Source organism: Salvelinus alpinus, chromosome 30 (assembly GCF_045679555.1).
Source record: "Salvelinus alpinus chromosome 30, SLU_Salpinus.1, whole genome shotgun sequence".
Taxonomy (NCBI): domain Eukaryota; kingdom Metazoa; phylum Chordata; class Actinopteri; order Salmoniformes; family Salmonidae; genus Salvelinus; species Salvelinus alpinus.
Window position 1 is genome coordinate 38,391,228 of NC_092115.1, and position 20,578 is coordinate 38,411,805.

A 20,578-nucleotide genomic window follows, 5' to 3' on the forward strand; every position below is an offset into this window, starting at 1 on the left:
ACTTTTTTAAAGTATTATTATATTTTTTAAGCATTACTTAAGTGCCTTGTTGCAAACAGGATGCATGTTTTGGAATATTTGTATTCTGTACAGTCATCCTTCTTTTCTTTGCTAGGCATTGAACAACCTCCCTGGTCTTTGTGGTTGAATCTGTGCTTGAAATTCATTCCTCGATTGAGGGACCTTACAGATAATTTAATGTGTGGGATACAGAGATGGGGTAGTCATAAAAAAAATTATGTTAACCGCTATAATTGAATATGGAATGAGTCCATGCAACTTATTATGCGATTTGTTAAGCACCTGTTTACTCCTGAATATATGTAGGCTTGCCATAACAAAGCATTTGAATACTTATTGTGTGTAGATCAGTAACACAAAATCGAAATCATTCAAGTCAGGATGTAACACAACAAAATGTGGAAAAAGTCAAGGGCATGTGAATACTTTCTGAAGGCACAGAGAGAGAGAGAGAGAGAGAGAGAGAGAGAGAGAGAGAGAGAGAGAGAGAGAGAGAGAGAGAGAGAGAGAGAGAGAGAGAGAGAGAGAGAGAGAGAGAGAGAGAGAGAGAGAGAGAGAGAGAGAGAGAGAGAGAGAGAGAGAGAGAGAGAGAGAGAGAGAGAGAGAGAGAGAGAGAGAGAGAGAGAGAGAGAGAGAGAGAGAGGCAAGAAGGGCCTTCTATGCCATCAAAAGGAACATAAATTTCAACATACCAATTAGGATCTGGCTAAAAATACTTGAATCAGTCATAGAGCCCATTGCCCTTTATGGTTGTGAGGTCTGGGGTCCGCTCACCAACCAAGATTTCACAAAATGGGACAAACACCAAATTGAGACTCTGCATGCAGAATTCTGCAAAAATATCCTCCGTGTACAACGTAGAACACCAAATAATGCATGCAGAGCAGAATTAGGCCGATACCCACTAATTATCAAAATCCAGAAAAGAGCCGTTAAATTCTACAACCACCTAAAAGGAAGCGATTCCCAAACCTTCCATAACAAAGCCATCACCTACAGAGAGATGAACCTGGAGAAGAGTCCCCTAAGCAAGCTGGTCCTAGGGCTCTGTTCACAAACACAAACACACCCCACAGAGCCCCAGGACAACAGCACAATTAGACCCAACCAAATCATGAGAAAACAAAAAGATAATTACTTGACACATTGGAAAGAATTAACAAAAAAACAGAGCAAACTAGAATGCTATTTGGCCCTAAACAGAGAGTACACAGTGGCAGAATACCTGACCACTGTGACTGACCCAAACTTAAGGAAAGCTTTGACTATGTACAGACTCAGTGAGCATAGCCTTGCTATTGAGAAAGGCCGCCGTAGGCAGACATGGCTCTCAAGAGAAGACAGGCTATGTGCACACTGCCCACAAAATGAGGTGGAAACTGAGCTGCACTTCCTAACCTCCTGCCCAATGTATGACCATATTAGAGAGACATATTTCCCTCAGATTACACAGATCCACAAAGAATTCGAAAACAAATCCAATTTTGATAAACTCCCATATCTACTGGGTGAAATTCCACAGTGTGCCATCACAGCAGCAAGATTTGTGACCTGTTGCCACAAGAAAAGGGCAACCAGTGAAGAACAAACACCACTGTAAATACAACCCATATTTATGTTTATTTATTTTAACTTGTGTGCTTTAACCATTTGTACATTGTTACAACACTGCATATATATAATATGACATTTGTAATGTCTTTATTGTTTTGAAACTTCTGTATGTGTAATGTTTACTGTTCATTTTTATTGTTTATTTGACTTTTGTATATTACCTACCTCACTTGCTTTGGCAATGTTAACACATGTTTCCCATGCCAATAAAGCCCCTTGAATTGAATTGATTTGAAATTGAGAGAGAGAGAGAGAGAGAGAGAGAGAGAGAGAGAGAGAGAGAGAGAGAGAGAGAGAGAGAGAGAGAGAGAGAGAGAGAGAGAGAGAGAGAGAGAGAGAGAGAGAGAGAGAGAGAGAGAGAGAGAGAGAGAGAGAGAGAGAGAGAGAGAGAGACTAGTGCTACCTGCGGGCTAGATAAATGTCCTGTGCACACAGCAGACACACTCTCCCTACTGCTTTATTCATTTAGAAATGTCACGTTCAGTGGAGAGGGGAGGCAAATGTGTTTCATCAGCCACCAGGCCCAGGCTCCCTCTGAGAGGAGAAATGTAGAAAGGCTCATATCTAAATGTGGAACAGGAGCTAGATGAAAATATAGCAGTCTACTCTGTTTTCTGCTCCTGGGTGTGTTCTTCTTTCCCGAGTGGAAAAAGTGTGATATAAAAGAGTCATTTTGTGCTAGAATGTTTTTCATCATCTTCCAACAAGAATGGTATGGACATCTGGAGAGATGCCTTGAAATATTTTTACGTAACCAACTTTTAGCTGGTTAGCGCTCATTTGAGATTTGGTTCTACTGTAAGTGCCGAGATTATCCTTGAAAATACTGCACGTGTCTGTGTTTTGGCACTAGTTCCCTCTGGTTTCCAGGGTCAGTTATTAAAGACAACTGATGATGTTTCAGGTCAGGAGCCTGGACAGCTGATCTGGGACCTGTGGCTGAGAGCCGAGGAGTAACTCTCTTTTGGCCCGAGTCAGAACTCTGGCACAGAATGAGAGAAAGAGAGAGATGGAGATGTAGAGAGTGTGAAAGGGAGAGAAGCCGATTGAAAGAGACAGCAAGAGAGGGTGAGAGAGACAGCAGGTAAGAGCGAGAGGGCAGAGAAGAGAGAGACAGCAAGTAAGAGCGAGAGGGCAGAGAAGAGAGAGAGAGAGAGAGAGAGAGAGAGAGAGAGAGAGAGAGAGAGAGAGAGAGAGAGAGAGAGCACAAGAAGTAGCAAAGCAGAGAGCGATAGGGAGATAGAAAGAGGAGGGAGGGAGGGGGCTGGCGGCAGCCTCTGCAGATGGAGGATAATTAAATATTAATGGTGAGCAGTGGTGAGGCCATAATTAGGGCTCAATGGCGTCAGGCAGGGAAAGCACAGTTCACACACTGTGGGAGAAACTGGCTCCATCTGAATCTAAATACACAGCCTTTTAGCTATCTCTTAGCCTTTCTGTCTCTACCTCACTCCTTCTCTCTGTCCGTCCATCCCTCCGTCCGCCTCCATCCGGGTATTTCTCTCATTCTTCATCCCTCTCTCTGTTCCCCTCTCTCTTCTTTGCTGTCACTCTCACCAGCCCTTGCCTTTCTCTCTTCCTCTATCAATCCATCTCTTGGCCTTTCTCCATCCATCCCACTCCACCCCTCACTCCGTCCCTTTGCTATGGGAAGGGGTTAAGGGTGTGTGGTTGAGCCTGTGTGAATCTGAGGCAGTAAATGTTGTTCTAATGTGCTGTTGTAAGTGCTATCCCATTGGCCTGGCCTCACCCCCCACCTTTGACAGCACAGATGTTCCAATAACCACGACGGCCCTCCCTTCCTCTGGTGTCTTATTGCTGTAATAGTGTGTGTTGTGTTAACCAGTCTGTTCTCTCTGTCTGTCTGCAGTGACGTTGTTGGACTCCATGTCTGCTCTGGGAAACCTAGGCTGGGAGGCCTACCCTGCCGAGGGGGTGAGTAGCTCTGTGACATCACTTTCTGTATGAGGCGGCCATACTGGATCAATCTTGATCCACAGGCGCTCACACAGACACAAACTTTAACCCAGTGTTCATTTTGGCAGTGTGTTTTATATTTAGTTTAATCTTAGTCATTTTGACAAAAATATAATTAAGTCTTATATGCTGACCACACCCACGAGTGTTGCAAAATATATGTACACATACATGTTATACATTCATTGCATTCAAACTCCTCTCCCATCTCCTCATTGGGTATTAGGAGCATATACCCACATGGTTGATTGAAAGATGAACTAAGGTCCACACTCCATTCCAGTTGGTGGTGGTAATGCACATTAAAGTTGGTTGCCAACCGCCATATAAAGTCCAATGAAGAAGAAAAAGACTGAAGGAGGAGATATTACTAGAAACTAACTCGGTTTCCCTTTTATCTGTGGATTAATTGTCGGAGTAGAGGACCTTGTGCATTTCAGGTAAAATAACAACCCAATGTTTATATCCCAGGACAAATTAGCTAGCAACAGCAAGCTAGCTAGCTAAATTCCCATGAATGATTAATGCTTTTCGACCTGTCTCCAAATGAATACAGTTGGTTCAGAGTTCTTATTGATATTTCAACCTACGTGTCCTGATCGCGTCTGGTGTGGATTGACAAAATCAACAAGCGTGTGATGGCGCGCGATGGTACACGCGGACGCCCAGTCTGGTCAGCATGTCAGCCACATTTTTGTCATTTGAATAAGGATTTAGTCTAGTTATTGTCAAAATGACGAAAACAGAGAGACATTTTAGTCAACTAAATGCCCTTTCATTGTAGTCACATTTTAGTCACATCACATTTGTATTGCCTAATTAACCTATAGTAAACATGAATCGCTCACTTCCATGTGCACATACATACATTTGGTCTACCAACACATTTTTCTGCATAACATATTCTATTCTCTTCCCAACAGCAGCAAGATGCTAAACATGTACAGTACATAAGAATAATATTATATTATATAAGAATGATCTTGCCATGTAAATTCCTAATTCGGCCTACATAGATATTGCACATTACATACAAAACAAACAGACACGAGAGCAAGAGAGAAGTCATGTCTACACTTGACACTTACATGAGACTTTCGCTCTCAGAATACGAAGATCGCATTGAAATGATGGGTCTGAATGTGTTCAGATCTGGCTGACCACTTCAGGTGGTGGTCAGGGATGCGTTGTGTGTGGATTTCTCTTCAGTCTGGACACAATCAGGCTACTGAAAGCGCATACGGTGGGCGACGTCATCAGCACTTCTCCCACAAGTCTCCAGAAAACGTATGTTTTGGGTCCGAGAGGCACTTTGTCATTATAACGTTGGAGGAGATATGTTCATGTGAGTAACGTGTTTGGTGGCCTCATAAATGCTTGCCTGCTAGCTAATATTTCGGAAAAAAATATATTTTGTTTGGCTATAGTTATGCTAATCCATTTGCAATCTCTTCGGCTTGACTTGCTAGCTACAGAGGTTAGCTGGCTAGTTAGCTACAGTAGTTAGCTACTGCCATCAGTTGTTGTGTTAACATATTTTGCCTATTCCACCATTTGTAGAATGCATACTGACATTTGAATATAGCGTGGGAATAGGGAGTCCGGACACACTGGACACGGCAGACACATTTAAATGTAGGTGTAGACACATGACGCGTTCGGAATTCCATGATTAGAGCTCTATGATCAGAATACTAAAGCGGTCAAGTCTAGACACGCACGGCAGGAGGCACAGTCACCAGATGATGCCGCAAAGTATTGGCAAAGTAGTATGGGTTGCACTTCCATCCCTCGCTTCCACATTGATGTCCAAAAGTAAAACGGGGGCTAATGACTTTGAACGGGAGCTAATCACTATTTTGCCCAGTGATGTAGTCGAGTCACTAAACCTCGAGTCCCAAGTCCCCAGTGCTCAAGTCCAAGTCCGAGTCACCAATAGTCGAGTCACGAGTCCCTATGGCTGAAGTCTGAGTCCCAGTGCTCGAGTCCTGGTCCAAGTGCTCAAGTCTGAGTCATTGGGTCCACATTAACTGAAAATAAAGTTATTTACCCAGATATAGCGTAGTGACAAGAGGAATTTAGTCAATAAAAAGTTTTCTATCAGTTTTCATTGTGCCACCAAATATTTGCATATAGGCTACTGATAATGTTACCAGGGCTCCGTACAGTTGAAAAACATTCTCAAACGTTGCCGATAAAAAGTCCATGAATAGAGCCGCCGTTTTTCCTTATTCAACACATTCCAAAACGTTGTGTCCTGCTGAATGAGCCGCAGGTTGTTAGCTATAGCTAGCTAATGAAGTAACATGGCTGAACAAAGTGTAGCCTTGACAAATGGTTAATGGTTCAGTCTGCAAGTAGCCTAGATTTAGAACAGCCCGCGATATGCTTTATGGATGTAAAAAAATGTAACGCCGGTATTATGGGTCATGTCTTTTCAACAGTAGCCCAAGGGCTAGAATCAAACCATTTTCTCTGAGGAAAAGAGGGAGTCCTGGCTACGTTGGCTATTGTTTTTAATTTAAACAGGCAAAGGGTAGCTAACCCGAAGTCTGGCAGTGACTGGTTAGCTAACGTGAAGCAAGAGAGTTGCCTGTGCGATGTGTATAACCGGAGCCAGAGCTGGGGCGGGGCCTGTCTGGCCACAATCATCGCTTGCTCCCCCGCAGCTCACCAGCTGATGTAGACTGTGTTTGCCGGGTGTGATGCATCCTTCCCACTGCTGAACGGAACTGCGCTGCACGTCTGTGCTGCTAATTTGAAATGTGCTTATCACCGAAAATCTCTCAATCTCTCCAAAACAACATTGTCCAGTCCACGTAGTAGTCCGATTTTAGTCACAGAGATAATTTTGTCTCGTCTCAAAATAATTTTAGTTTAGTTATAGTTTTTGTCAGGATCTATTTAGTTATGGTCTCATCAATTGCGACTGAAAAACAGGTGTTTGACGAATGTTTTTGTCACAATTTCTTTTTGACGAAAATAACAATGCACTATTCACTACAATAGGCGCTTGTGTAGACCTGAAAGCATTGGATCGGTGTACGCGGTATGAATCTCTGACACTGGCTGGAGACACTGACATCAGTGAGGTAATCATTTTATTAGAATCAGTGAGGTGTCTAGAGTGCAGGGTGTATTCAGTAGCAGTAGTGCAGAGAGAGAGAGCAGTGCGTGTTAGAGTGATGGCTTCTTAAGCGTTCTATAGCTATATTTGGAGTCTGGAGGGGGAATTTACTAATTATTTCCGCTGCGCTGAAAATAATGTGACAGTCGCTGGCTCCGGTTTTTTTTGCGACTGCGATTTGGGGAGGTGGTGAATATTTTTGCGTAACACCGGTGTTGAGTTGCGTAACGTGCTGCTGTGAAGGTAACAGCCCAGGAAGTCGCAGAATGCCAGTGTCATGCCTCTTTAGAGCGCAACAGAGGAATGGAGAGAAATAATGAACAAATGAAGGGAAATCCGTCAAGAAATAGCAGAGGAATGTCAGTAGAAACCAGCTGAAAGAGAGAGCGATGGGGGATAAAGAGCTAAAATCCTGACTATTTTCTTTCTGTCAGTGAAGGCAGCTTCATTGAAAGGACATCAGTTTGATTACAGCCTTGTTTGCTGGCAACACCAAGGCTGTGGGTTTCATTCCAGCATGAATGCTTAGCTAAATGTATAGTGTTAACCACAGACCTGGGTCAAATACATATTTCAAATACTTTAGGTATACGCTTGATTGGAGGTGGGTGGAGTTTGCACTTTTTTTGGACTATCACATTGGTCCCCTTGTATCGGGCAGGCTGAAACACACAGTCGATGGTTTGACATATGTATTTGACCCAGGTCTGGTTTACAGTTTGAAATAAAGACCACACTATTTAGCACCCACCTTGGTGATTCAGGGCTCCTGCTTTGTGCCTGTGCTCTCGCACCCACCGGGTGAGTGCAGGAGAGAGGAAAGGAGTAGTTACTTCCGATGACATAGGACACACAGGCTGGTTGAGTCACTCCACAGCAACAGGAGATAACAACAGGGATGATGATACCCTGTATTACCCTGTATTACCCTGCACCTCACCTCACAGCAGCCTGAAGTAACCCAAAGAAATAGAGGGAGAGAGAGAGAGAGGTAGAGGGGGGGAGAAAGAGAGGGAGGGAGAGAGAGAGAGGTAGAGGGGGGGAGAAAGAGAAGAGAGAGAGAGCGATACAGAGAGAGAAAAATAGTCAGAGTGAGGGCGGATAGAAGGAGAGCAAGATAGTGAGTGAGATTGAAAGCGATGGGGAGAAAGAGAGAGGGAGGAGAGAATGAGAGAGGGAGAGAACGACACACTCAGAGTTAAATGATGGAAGATAAACACCAGGCTTTAGCACCAGTAATAACCGGACGATTTACATGCATTTGTCTTTTCATGTCTCTTCTTCTGTTCAAGAAGCAGACGTTTAGGCTGTCAACGAGTCTGACATGTGGCAGGAACCCTAGGGAACTGGAAAACGCATTATAGGCTACACACCCCTCTCTCTCTCTCTCTCTCTCCAGGATAACACAGAGAGGAAAATGGGAAATGAGTTCTCTCAACGGGAGAGAAAAAGGGGGGCGAGAGACAGAGAGAGGGAGAGAGAGATATAAACAGAGGGCTGAGGTGCTGAGCAGCATGTCTCTCTGGGTCTTGTGTTTCATATAAGGGGGATTATCTAGTTAAACCCGGACCCCTGAACCTGCAGAGAGGTCACACAGACATTCCCACCGTTCAAGATATGGCCTTGGCTGGATAGCTGTCTCTCTGACTCAATCCACCACCACTTGACCCCCGCAGGTCAGACTTAGTACGGCCCTCCCCAGAGCCAGATGTGTGCTGGAGTCTGAGCAGAGCGACCCACTTCTATCACACAACTGGGGTGTTTGTGTTTCTGCGGCGGGATCGAAAACAGACACAAATCAGTAATGATATTGCTTGTAGCTCTTTCCTGCGGTCAAATGACCTAGTGGCCTCATGGGTGGAATGTTATTCATACTTTTCATTGTTTCATAATTAATAAACGTTATTTCAAAAAAAGCCGCCGAAAATACAGTGTTTCTATGTCAAATGGTTTGTTGTACTGTATTTCAGTCTTCTGTGTTGTATGTAAAGTGGAATAGTGGAATGCAAACTCAAAATGTAATACATTTCAACTCTAGATCTGATATGGTACATGTGTCTTCTTTTTTTTAAGCCCATAGCCGTGTGTGTGAGGTGTATACTTTTCCTTCAAAGTAGATTTGTTTAAGACTACCAAGAAACATTCTGTGCGACCCTGATTTAGACCACTCCAGTAAAAGGTTCAAATATAGTCCCCGTATCTTTATTAATATATTTGGGAGCGCTCCCTCTGTCTCCCCGTTCCCCGTTCTTCGCTCTGTCTCTGTCTCTTAGACAGATGTTGTTTCAGAGTTTGATGGCCAATTATGTATAAGTATCTGTAACTACAAGATGATTGCGGGGGGAAATTATGTTAAGCCAATGAAGGGTTTAACCCGAGTCCTGATGCGACGGTTTTGCCCCGCTTCAAAGCAATCAGGCCAGCTTCGTTGTGATTTGTCGAGGGATTAGAACGCTCAAAGAGGAAAGTTCTGTCCAGAATGCTAATTAGCGGTCAAACTGAACTGCCATCGCTATAGCAACAGGTTCACTGATTGAGTGTGTGTGTGTGTTCGGTGATTGAGTGAGAGAGGCTAAATCCTCCAACCTGTCTAAACACTTCTCTCTTGTTCACACTTGAAGGAAAGTTGGACAGCATCATCCATATTCATTATTTCAGAATTATTTTGTTTAGATAGCATAGGCTGGTTTGTTTCAATTAAATGTTGGATTGATTTTCTAATATTTACTGGTGAGGGAGGAGGCTTTTAGAAAAAATAGACATCAAGAATATGACCAGCATCATTTGATTCTACCTGTACTGTATGTTGGAAATTAACAGTCTGTTGTTGGGCGATATGGCCAAAATATCATATTACGGTATTTTTCAAATGTATTACAATATTTGATGGTATTTTATGTTTTTGAATAAGACAAATTATACATTTGCTTTATGAGTAGTGTGTGACCCCAGGGTGGCAACACATACTGTTCTTCCTAATTGATTTCAATGAGTCTTTCTCCATTCTGATGGTTTTATACTGTTAAATTAAACTTCAACCCCCAAGAAAATTCTGCATTTTCATACATTTCTGCATCTCCTGCACTCATTTGAGATCATTTCCACGCTGCCACAAAGGGCTGCACGATATTGGCAAAAATGTAGGCCTTATTGTTAACCAAATGTTGCAATTATCATTATAATTCTATAGTTCAAATATAATAGTGGGCACTTTGAAAACAGTGTTGTTTGACATGATACGAAGAAAACGGACAGAGAGGAGTTATTGTGACAGGGTAGGAACCAAAGTGTTGGTCAGTGTTTCCTAGGGGACACTATAATTTTTGGCTACATTCAATGTTTTCTCTTAGCTACTTCATGTAGCTAACATATTCATGCTTTGCCTAATCCTCTTCAGTTTAGAAGATACTGTTGCACAAACAACATGCTGATTTAGGCCTACACCATCACTGGTATCAGGCTGTAGCTAGCTGCATTTCCTCTGACTAGCTAGCCAGTGCTTAAAAAACACAAACTAGCTGTTTGCAGATGTAAGATGTATTATAGAACGCTTGTAGGTTTATATTAAGAAGTGGAAGCTTTGACCATGTAGACTGTATGCAAGTGTCTCGTGGTCGAGCAACAACAAATGCGCTCCTTGAGTGACAGGAATAGATCTGTGTGGAAAGCGGCATGGAGAGAGAGAGACAGCGGATATAAATGACTCAAGTAGCGGAGTATAGTATAAAAATGTACATTACCGGCTGCATGTCACGATTTAACAAACCAAACATTTAAATACCGCTATAGAAGGTAAAGTAAAAACACAAACCGGTCCGTGCATCAATACCGGTATATAGTAAAATACACTGTACCACCCAGCACTAATCTGTTATTTCAGAACATTGGACTAAGAGTTGGACTAAGAGTACATTGGACTAAGACTTCTTCACTGAGCAAACTGAGGAAAGGATTTGGTGAAGCACGGATTTCGGTGAAGCACGTCCTTAGGTAGAGAGATAGTAAAGAAACCCACCTGACCGCTAGACCAAACTGCCTGACAATCACCAGACTCTTTCACATGGAAACCGCTCCATAAACAAGCCAGGAAGTCTGTGTAGTCCTCACACTCAACCTCAGCTCTGAGAGAAATAAACAAAACGTCATAAAGCTCTCTTTATTCCTCAATAGCTATCCTCTTTAACTCCATAATCACCGCTCTCTAGGGAACTAGCCGCGCGTGTGTGCCTCTGTGCAGTGTGTGCCTCTGTGCAGTGTGTGTGTGTGTGTGTGTGTGTGTGTGTGTGTAGAGCCGTGTATGCCCTCTCAGTCTCCTGTGATGTCCGACTGGTCCCGCTCCACACAGATGGGTCCGTTTAGCTGCCAGCCGCGTCTGTAATTTACCCGCGTTCATTCCTCCCTCGGTTTTTCTCTCTCTCTATCCTCATCTGTCGTTTTCTCTCTCGATCCTCATCTGTTGTTTTGTTCTTCCAACTGATGAAATAGAGAGAGCGAGAGCGAGCGAGCGAGAGAGAGAGAGAGAGAGCAGAAGAGAGGAAAAATGGTACAGTAGGAGAGAGAGAGAGAGAGAGAGAGAGAGAGAGAGAGAGAGAGAGTTGGCCTCGAGTAGAACGCAACTCGTTTTCTATGTCGCTGGTACTCATGACATCGTCGTGGTTATAGCCTGTACACAGGGCATAGGGATTCCCTTGGCCAGGTCAATTGGTCTGTAATATTCCTGGCCCTACCTATGACATAAAGTCATAAATTGTTTCCTCATAAATTGTTTCCTCCGTGCTATTCTAGTCCCAGCTCAGGAGCCAGCCCTGTGGAAGGCCCAGTGGATTAAAAGCAGCTGACTGAGAGTCTGTTTCCGTCTGTTTTAGTACTCAAGACTTTGGGTGAAATGTGTCAAGCCTTTGCCGGCTTGTCGACCTGTCAAGTTCAATTATCCCCAAAATCAGAGCTTTTTCTTTCGAGTCTACAACCCCCTTGTCTTTCTCAGTCCTTTTCTCACATTCTTTCTCTCCTTTACCTGTCTTAACCCCCCCTGTCTTTCTCTTTCTCTCTCAATCCTGCATTCTCTCTCCTTTCTTTCTTCCTTCCTTCCTTTCTTCCTTCCTTCCTTCCTTCTCTCTCTCTCTCTCTCTCTCTCTCTCTCTCTCTCTCTCTCTCTCTCTCTCTCTCTCTCTCTCTCTCTCTCTCTCTCTCTCTCTCTCTCTCTCTCTCTCTCTCTCTCTCTCTCTCTCTCTCTCTCTCTCTCTCTCTCTCTCTCTCTCTCTCTCTCTCGCTCTCTCGCTCTCTCTGTCTTGCTTTCTCGCTCTCTCCCCTGTCTATCTCCACTCCGGTATAATTTGCATCCCATCCGAGTGAAATTAGAGGGAAAGTTTTGCAATAGCCAGCTGCACCGACCAGAAAATAGTTGCCTTTCTGTGTGTCTGAGGTTTGAATGTTGAAATGTGATATGTGATATGTGTTCATCAATCAGTCGTCTATACAGAGCCTGAAAAGAGACTGGTACTCTGAACTGAGAAGGTGGTCTGTGCATCTCCTCACCTCAAATGAGATTCATACTGAGTTGGCTCATTGTGTGTGTGTGTGTGTGTGTGTGCGTGCGTGCGTGCGTGCGCGGCTGTGTTTTTAAGCCTAGCTGTCTGCTTCCTCTTTGGTAGGTCCTGGTCCCTGAAACTCTATGAAACCACACTGGTTTATTTTCCTTTCCTTGAAGGAACAGAAATGTTTTCTCTCTCATGCGAGAAGTGTTCTGAATTACTTCTCTGAACACAAGTGGAAACAGATGGCGATATATGAGGGGAGACAAAGTAGCTCTGTCCTACGTCTCTCTCTTGATCAAGGAGACACACACACATAGAGTCACTCACACACTCACTCACTCACACACACTCGCACCCACCCACACACACACACACACACGCACACGCACACAAATGCACATGTATGAAAACATGCATACACATGCACGTGCGTGCACTATAATGTGATTACTTAAATGTACACAGATGTTTTTTGTCACTTAAATATACACACACATATCCCCCCCCCCCCCGCCCTGCAATCCTCTAACCCCCCTTCTCTCTCTCTCTGCAGTGGGAGGAGATCAGTGTGATGGATGAGAGGAACACTCCTATGCGTACCTACCAGGTGTGCAACGTGATGGAGGCCAGTCAGAACAACTGGCTGAGGACGCGGCACATCGCCCGCGACGGGGCCCAGCGCGTCTACATCGAGATCAAGTTCACCCTCCGAGACTGTAACAGCCTGCCTGGAGTACCCGGCACCTGCAAAGAGGTCCATCTGCTCACGGTTTCCATTCTGTCAACAATTGTTCAATACTCTTTGCTTCAAGGTCATGGTTGACTGAAATGTCATAATGTTTTGAATCTTGACCGAGAGAAGTGATCTTTCTGTCAAACAGTTTTCCATAGAGCTACGGCATAACAAAATGTCAAATTTTAATCAAATGCAAATGTCCATTTGTGTGTTTTCCAGACGTTCAACATGTTCTACTATGAATCCAACAACGCCAACCTGTGGTTCATCAAGGAGAGTCAGTACATCAAGATAGACACCATTGCTGCTGACGAGAGCTTTACACAGGTCAGTGAAAACACAGACTCCCAAGGTAGAGGTTGCCTCTAACTACAGATCTAGGATCAGAGTACCTTACCCCCCAATCCTAACATTAACCTCAGATTTACCTAACCATTGAAACAAGTTCTGACTCTGGACATGGAGCTAAGGGCAACTTACATACTGAGGGCAAAACAATCCCCGTAATAATAATGACAATCAACATCCTGTTCTACTAGGTCCGTTCTCGCTGAAACAGAACTGTAAAATAAATCTGGTTGCTCTCCCTCTCTCTAGGTGGATGTGGGCGACCGTGTGATGAAGCTCAACACAGAGGTGCGTGACATCAGCAACCTAAGTAAGAAGGGGTTCTACCTGGCCTTCCAGGACCTGGGAGCCTGCATCGCTCTGGTCTCTGTCCGTGTCTTCTACAAGAAGTGTCCCCTCACCGTGCTCAACCTGGCCCAGTTCCCTGACACCGTCACGGGGGGCGACTCGGCCCTGGTGGAGGTCAGAGGGCTGTGTGTGAACGCGTCAGAGGAGTTCGAGGCCCCCAGGATGTACTGTAGCGCCGACGGGGGCTGGCTGGTGCCCATCGGGAGGTGTGTGTGCAAGCCGGGGTACGAGGAGCATAAGGACTTCTGCCAACGTAAGTGTATTTAGTAAATCTTTTTTTCACTTTATTTCTTGAACTGAATTGTTGGTTAAGGGCTTGTAAGTAAGCATTTCACGTTAAGGTCTATACCTGTTGTATTCGGCGCATGTGACAAATCAAATTGTGTGGGTGGCTTTGTGTCGATGGCGAGATGTGTGTTTAGGCCTGGATAAGAAGGACACAGTGGCCAGCCCCAATGTGAATGGACACAAGGTTTATAATGTGTGTGTATCTGTTTGTGCCTGAGCTAGTCTGTGGCTTTACATACATGTATACAACCAATTCCATGGCAGCCATTCCTTCCTCAGAAAGCTCACCACACATCGGCTAACCAGTGGAGGCTGCTGAGGTGAGGACGGCACGTAATTATGGCCGGAACGGAGCAAATGGAATGACATCAAACACTTGGAAACTATGTGTTCGGTGTATTTGATACGATTCCACTGACTCTTCTCTAGTCATTACCACAAGCACACTCACCCCAATTAATGTGCCACCAACATCCTGTGCGGCTAACGTTATGACAGTGGAGAGGTGGGCAGAAAATCTATTAGGAATCGGGATTATACTGTACTGTACCTGGTGCTGCCAAGCGGGTCCTGTTAGATGGGACAAATCAGCCTTATCTATGCAGTGTTATATTATACACTGAACACTGTGAAGTTACAGTAAATGTGTTATATTGAGAAGAAGTGTGAATTTCAGTGACAGGTTTTTGGAGAACATTTCGAAGACCTGAACAAGCGTCCGGGCGAACGGGATGTCAGGCCACAGATATTTTTCCCCCCACCACGGTGTCGCCATACTTGGCCCGGTATCGTATTGTTTGTTAAGTGTTGGCATCGTGACAAGCCTAGTCCTGATAGATCTAGATCTAGTACTGAACGGAGAAACTGTTCCAGAGAGAATATGAATACAGATAGACGGCAGTGTTGTGGAAATCAATGTGGTTTACCAGGATGGAATGATAACGACTGTGGGTATGTGGGTTACTACCCACTGTTGGGTAAGGCTGTGTGTGTGGGATGGTGGGTGTGGCCTTGTGTGTGTGTGTGTGTGTGTGTGTGTGTGTGTGTGTGTGTGTGTGTGTGTGTGTGTGTGTGTGTGTGTGTGTGTGTGTGTGTGTGTGTGTGTGTGTGTGTGTGTGTGTGTGTGTGTGTGTGTGTGTGTTAGGCAACCCCCTTACGTAGCGAGGACAATGTTATGAAAGAGAAGGTCGGGAGTTGCTTGGAGGCAGTTTGTGTCTGTGAGTGTGTGAGCGAGGAGATGTGTATGTACCATTTTCCACTCTTTAGAGTGGAGGAAGTGGAGGAGAGGGGATGCCTCAGGTAGCAGAGAATTAAGTTGTTAAACTCCACAGATTTGAGAGGGTGTGTGTGTGTGTGTGTGTGTGTGTGTGTGTCAGCTGACCGATATCTTCCCTTACTAGAGCTGTCTTAGGCTCAGTTGTGAGAACTAAACCCCGTGGTACTGCATGTAGGTAGGCTGTTTGTTTCTCTTGTAAGATGCAGCAGGACATGCACAAGCTTCCTTACGAGTCCTTTGGGAATGGAGATTACAGTACCGATTCCTGTGCTCCGAAGTTCCTAGGAATATAATTGAACAAGAACAATGGCGAACGTGCAGAAAGACGGCCGAATTTGAGCTCTGATTTCATTGTGTTTTAGCACCACCCACCACGTTCGAAGGTACGCGATATGGTGCAACGCGCCAACAAATCAGCGCCATCTACTTTTTGTTTTTTTCAAATTGCCGGGCATCTTGACACTGAAATTGGAATCGTATATACTCTGCTAATACTCTGCTAAAAAAAGAGTAATGAGAGCAATGTATGCACCTCCGCTGTTATTGTGTGCTGTGCTTGGTGCCTTTCATTGTGAGATTATCGTTGTGGCAGATAACTATATTGGAATTAACACCGTTTTACTGCTGAACACTACTTTACGAACCCCCAGTTAAAGGTTCATTGCAACTCCAGGTCCAGGCTAACACAACAAGGCGTTTCACCTCTGGGCAATGTCACGCGTTAACGGAGACACACTCCCACTATAAAAATGGCCATATCTTTTTTACAATCAGGGCCAAGTAATGCTATGTATGTTTTTATAGGTATTTGTTCGTGCTTTAATGCAATACTAACAAGTAATTGTTCAAGTGTATACTTGTTTTTATTTGAACAATTACTTGTTACTATTGCAAGATACACTGAGTACACCAAACATTAGGAACACCTATCGTCGGGTCATGGACTCCACAAGGTGTCGAAAGCGTTCCACAGGGATGCTGGCCCATGTTGCTTCCCACAGTTGTGTCATGTTGGTTGGATGTCCTTTGGGTGGTGGACCATTCTTGATACACACATGCGAGACATGTTGAGCGTGAAAAACCCAGCAGCGTTGCATTTCTTGACACAAACCGGTGCGCCTGACACCAACTACCCTGTTCAAAGGCACTTAAATATTTTATCTCGCCCATTCGCCCTCTGAATGGCACACATACACAATCCATGCCTCAATTGTCTCAAGACTGAAAAATCCTTCTTTAACCCGTCTCCTCCCCTTCATCTACACTGATTGAAGTGGATTTAACAAGTGACGTCAGTAAGGGATCGTAGCTTTCACCTGGATTCACTTGGTCAGTCTGTCATTGAAAGTTCAGGTGTTCTTATTGTTTTGTGTACGGTGCATTCGAAAAGTATTCAGACCACTTTAATTTTTCCTAAACGGATTCTAAAACTGATTAAATCGTTTTTCCCCCTCGTCAATCTACATACAATACCGCATAATGAAAAAGCAAAAACAGGTTTTTAGAAATATTAGCACATTTATAAAATAGAAAACATTTAAATATCACATTTATATAAGTATTCAGACCCTTTACTCAGACCTTTGTTGAAGCACCTTTGGCAGCGATTACAGCCTCGAGTTTCTCCCATTCTTCTCTGCAGATCCTCTCAGGCGTTGCTGCACAGCTATTTTCAGGTCTCTCCAGAGATGTTCGATCGGGTTCATGTCCGGGCCCCTCAAGGACATTCAGAGACTTGTCACGAAGCCACTCCTGCGTTGTCTTGGCTGTGTGCTTAGTGTTGTTGTCCTGTTGGAAGGTGAACCTTCACCCCAGTCTGAGGTCCTGAGCGCTCTGTTCATCTTTCCTTCGATCCTGACTCCCAGTCCCTGCTGCTGAAAAACATCCCCTATAGCACGATGCTGCCACCACCATGCTTTATCGTAGGGCTGGTGCCAGGTTTCCTCCAGACGTGACGCTTAGCATTCAGGCCAATTAGTTCAATCTTGGTTTCATCAGACCAGAGAATCTTGTTTCTCATGGTCTGAGAGTCGTTTAGGTGCCTTTTTGGCAAATTCCAAGCGGGCTGTCGTGCCTTTTACTGAGGAGTGGCTTCCGTCTGGCCACTCTACCATAAAGCCCTGATTGGTGGAGCGCTGCAGAGATGTTTGTCCTTCTGGAAGGTTCTCCCATCTCCACAGTGGAACTCGGGAGCTCTGTTAGAGTGACCATCGGATTCTTGGTCACCTCCCCGACCAAGGCCCTTCTCCCTCGAATGCCGCAAAAAAACTTTTGTGTGGTGACGACTCTCAAATAAACACTTTAAAAATATATATTGTAAGTACCTTCTCAGATAAGAGATCATACTTAATGTAAAATGAAGAGACACATGACAGCATGCTACCTGGGAATTAATCACTATTGCTTGCCAATTGAAAAGATGACTTTTTCATGCTATGGACTTATAGTACCTTTCTACCGACTGAGGTACTCAAAGCAGTTTACAGGGTGAGGGGGAATCTCACCACCAATGTGTGGCACCCACCTGGGTGATGCACAGCAACCACTGTACCAGAACACTCACCACACCTCAGCTAGCATGGTGGAGATACATGCCAATTAGGGGGCCATGATGGGAATTTAGCCAGGACACCAGGGTTAACACCTCTAGTCTTGCTATGTGCCATGGGATTTTTTATGACCACAGAGAGTCAGGACACCCATCTGAAAAACAGAACTCTGCATAGGGCAATGTTCCCTTCACTGTCCTGGGACATGTTCTTATGACCAGAGGGAAAAGTGCGCCCTGCTGGCCCTCCAACACAACTTCCAGCAGCGTCTGGAAGTTGCTCCCATCCAGGAGCAACCCCGCTCAGCTTCAGAAGCAAGCCAGCTGTGGGATGCAGGTTGGTATTTTACTGGTATGCTCACAGTCACTACAGTAGCAACATAACTTGGGGAACCACAAGAATATAATACTGTATATCTCAACCACTCACAGCTTACATGTTTTTATGCATTTTATCTTATTTTACTGTTAAATGAACCTCACATTGTGGTACATAGATGCCTTTTTTTTGTAAATGTGACATTTATCTCAGGTGGGCTTAAAGCAGGTATCACCATCCGGTTGATCATGATTGACTGGTTGATCTCCAATCCGCCCTAGTAGATCGGCAAACATTTCTGTAAAAAACCCAACGATAAACCTCGCGTTCCTATTTTTTTATTTGTCTCGCGCTGTTGGAGGTAAGCGCACCCGATTCAGTAGGCGACGCGTTCCCATTTTGAACGTTCCCATTTTGAACCATTTTGATGTCTGAAGGTACTCGGTGAACACCAGCTCGTCGAACATCTCATTCTAAAATCATGGGCATTAATATGGAGTTGGTCCCCCTTTGCTGCTGTAACAGCCTCCGCTCTTCTGGGAAGGCTTTCCACTAGATGTTGGAACATTGCTGCGGGGACTTACTTCCATTCAGCCACAAGAGCATTAGTGAGGCCTGGCGCTGATGTTGGGCGATTAGGCCTGGCTCGCAGTCAGCGTTTCAATTCCTCCCAAAGGTGTTCGATGGGGTTGAGGTCAGGGCTCTGTGCAGGCCAGTCAAGTTCTTCCGCACCGATCTCAACAAACAATTTCCGTATGGACCTCACTTTGTGCACAGGGGCATTGTCATCCCCAAACTGTTGCCACAAAGTTAGAAGCACAGAATCATCTAGAATGTCATTGTACGCTGTATCGTTAAGATTTCCCTTCAATGGAGCTAAGTGGCCTAGCCCACCAAACTTTACAGTTGGCACTATGCATTGGGGCAGATAGCGTTCTCCTGCCATCCGCGAAACCCAGATTCGTCCGTCGGACTGCCATATGGTGATCTTATGCTTGGGTGTGGCTGCTCGGCCATGGAAGCCCATTTCATGAAGCTCTCGACGAACAGTTCTTGTGCTGACGTTGCTTCCAGAGGCAGTTTGGAACTCAGTAGAGAGTGTTGCAACCGTGGACAGGCGATTTTTACGTGGTACGCACTTCAGCACTCTATCCTGTTCTGTGAGCTTGTGTGGTCTACCACCTCGCGGCTGAGCCGATGTTGCTCCTAGACGTTTCCACTTCACAATAACAGCACTTACAATTGACCGGGACAGCTCTAGCAGGGCAGAAATTTGATGAACTGACTTGTCGGAGAGGTGGCATCCTATGACGGTGTCACGTTGAAAGTCACTGAGCTCTTCAGTAAGACCATTCTACTGCCAGTGTTTGTCTATGGAGATTGCATGGCGGTGCGCTCAATTTTATACACCTGTCAGCAATGGGTACACTTTCCCTAGATCTTTACATTGTAATTCCATTGACGATTGTCTGGTCTTGATCAATATCGCATCTTTTAAAAGAACTCCCAAACGTTAAGAATAACTATGTCAATAATCACTCAGCTTTTAACAAAGAGGTCTGGAGGTCACAAAGAGACGTGACACCCCTGTGTAACGCTCTAATGTGCCCCCAGAAGCACAGCACAATGCTTTTAGTGCTAAACACACTGCTCCAAACCAAAAAAAAGGTGTCTGCCCCCCCTCACAGCTACTCAGAGCTTCTGAAGAGCTTCCACAGGGAAAAGTAAGGTAACACTGACTCACTAATGCATTTAAATCAGCCTGGCTCTCTCTCTCTCTTCCCCCTTTCTTGCTCTCTCGTCTCTCTATCTCTCGCTCCACCCCCATCCCTCTCTCATCCCTCCTTTTCATCCCCCTCTCTCCTTTTCTCTTTTGTACTGTGTGAGGTGTTAATGGAATCATTACTGCTCCGGTCCCTGTCAGACACCCAAACAACCAGACTCCTCCAATTATATATAATATGTTATCTTTCCCCATTTGCTAGTTTTTGCTGCTGTTCTCTTGTTCTGTAATGGTACTGCTGTCTCCCTTCACCTAGCGCCCCTTTCATCTCCCTCTCTCTATACAGACAGCCAACAGAGGAGGTAGAAAGAGAGAGAGACCAAGAGCTCTTTACTTACGCAACTCACCCCTGTCCTCCATCTTCCTCCAACTCCCTCTCTTAAACGTACTCTTAATCCCCCTTCTCCCCTATGCGCTTTCTCTCTCTCTCTCTCTCTCTCTTGCTCTCTCTCTCTCTCTCTCTCTCTCTCTCTCTCTCTCTCTCTCTCTCGCTCTCTCGCTCTCTCGCTCTCTCGCTCTCTCTCGCTGTCCGTTGTGTCACTAAGGGGCTTGGGGACCTCTGGACTGATGATTCTGCTCTCCCCCTCTTTAAACATTTATAAGCCATGGATCTCTCTTTCCTCTCTTTCTCTTTTTCGTAAAGCAAAAAACAAAACAGA

General features: G+C 44.8%; 1 protein-coding gene across 3 annotated transcripts in view; it reads left to right on the forward strand.

The window, feature by feature from the left end:
- epha4b (eph receptor A4b) overlaps window positions 1-20,578 on the forward strand; it is a 137,273-nt gene that overhangs the window by 11,975 nt on the left and 104,720 nt on the right. For all 3 annotated transcript variants that reach the window (XM_071377117.1, XM_071377115.1, XM_071377116.1), the window contains exons 2-5: window positions 3,506-3,570; window positions 12,827-13,027; window positions 13,229-13,336; window positions 13,607-13,958. In XM_071377117.1, the coding sequence (XP_071233218.1) occupies window positions 3,506-3,570; window positions 12,827-13,027; window positions 13,229-13,336; window positions 13,607-13,958 (726 nt within the window). The remainder of the gene's footprint in view (window positions 1-3,505; window positions 3,571-12,826; window positions 13,028-13,228; window positions 13,337-13,606; window positions 13,959-20,578) is intronic.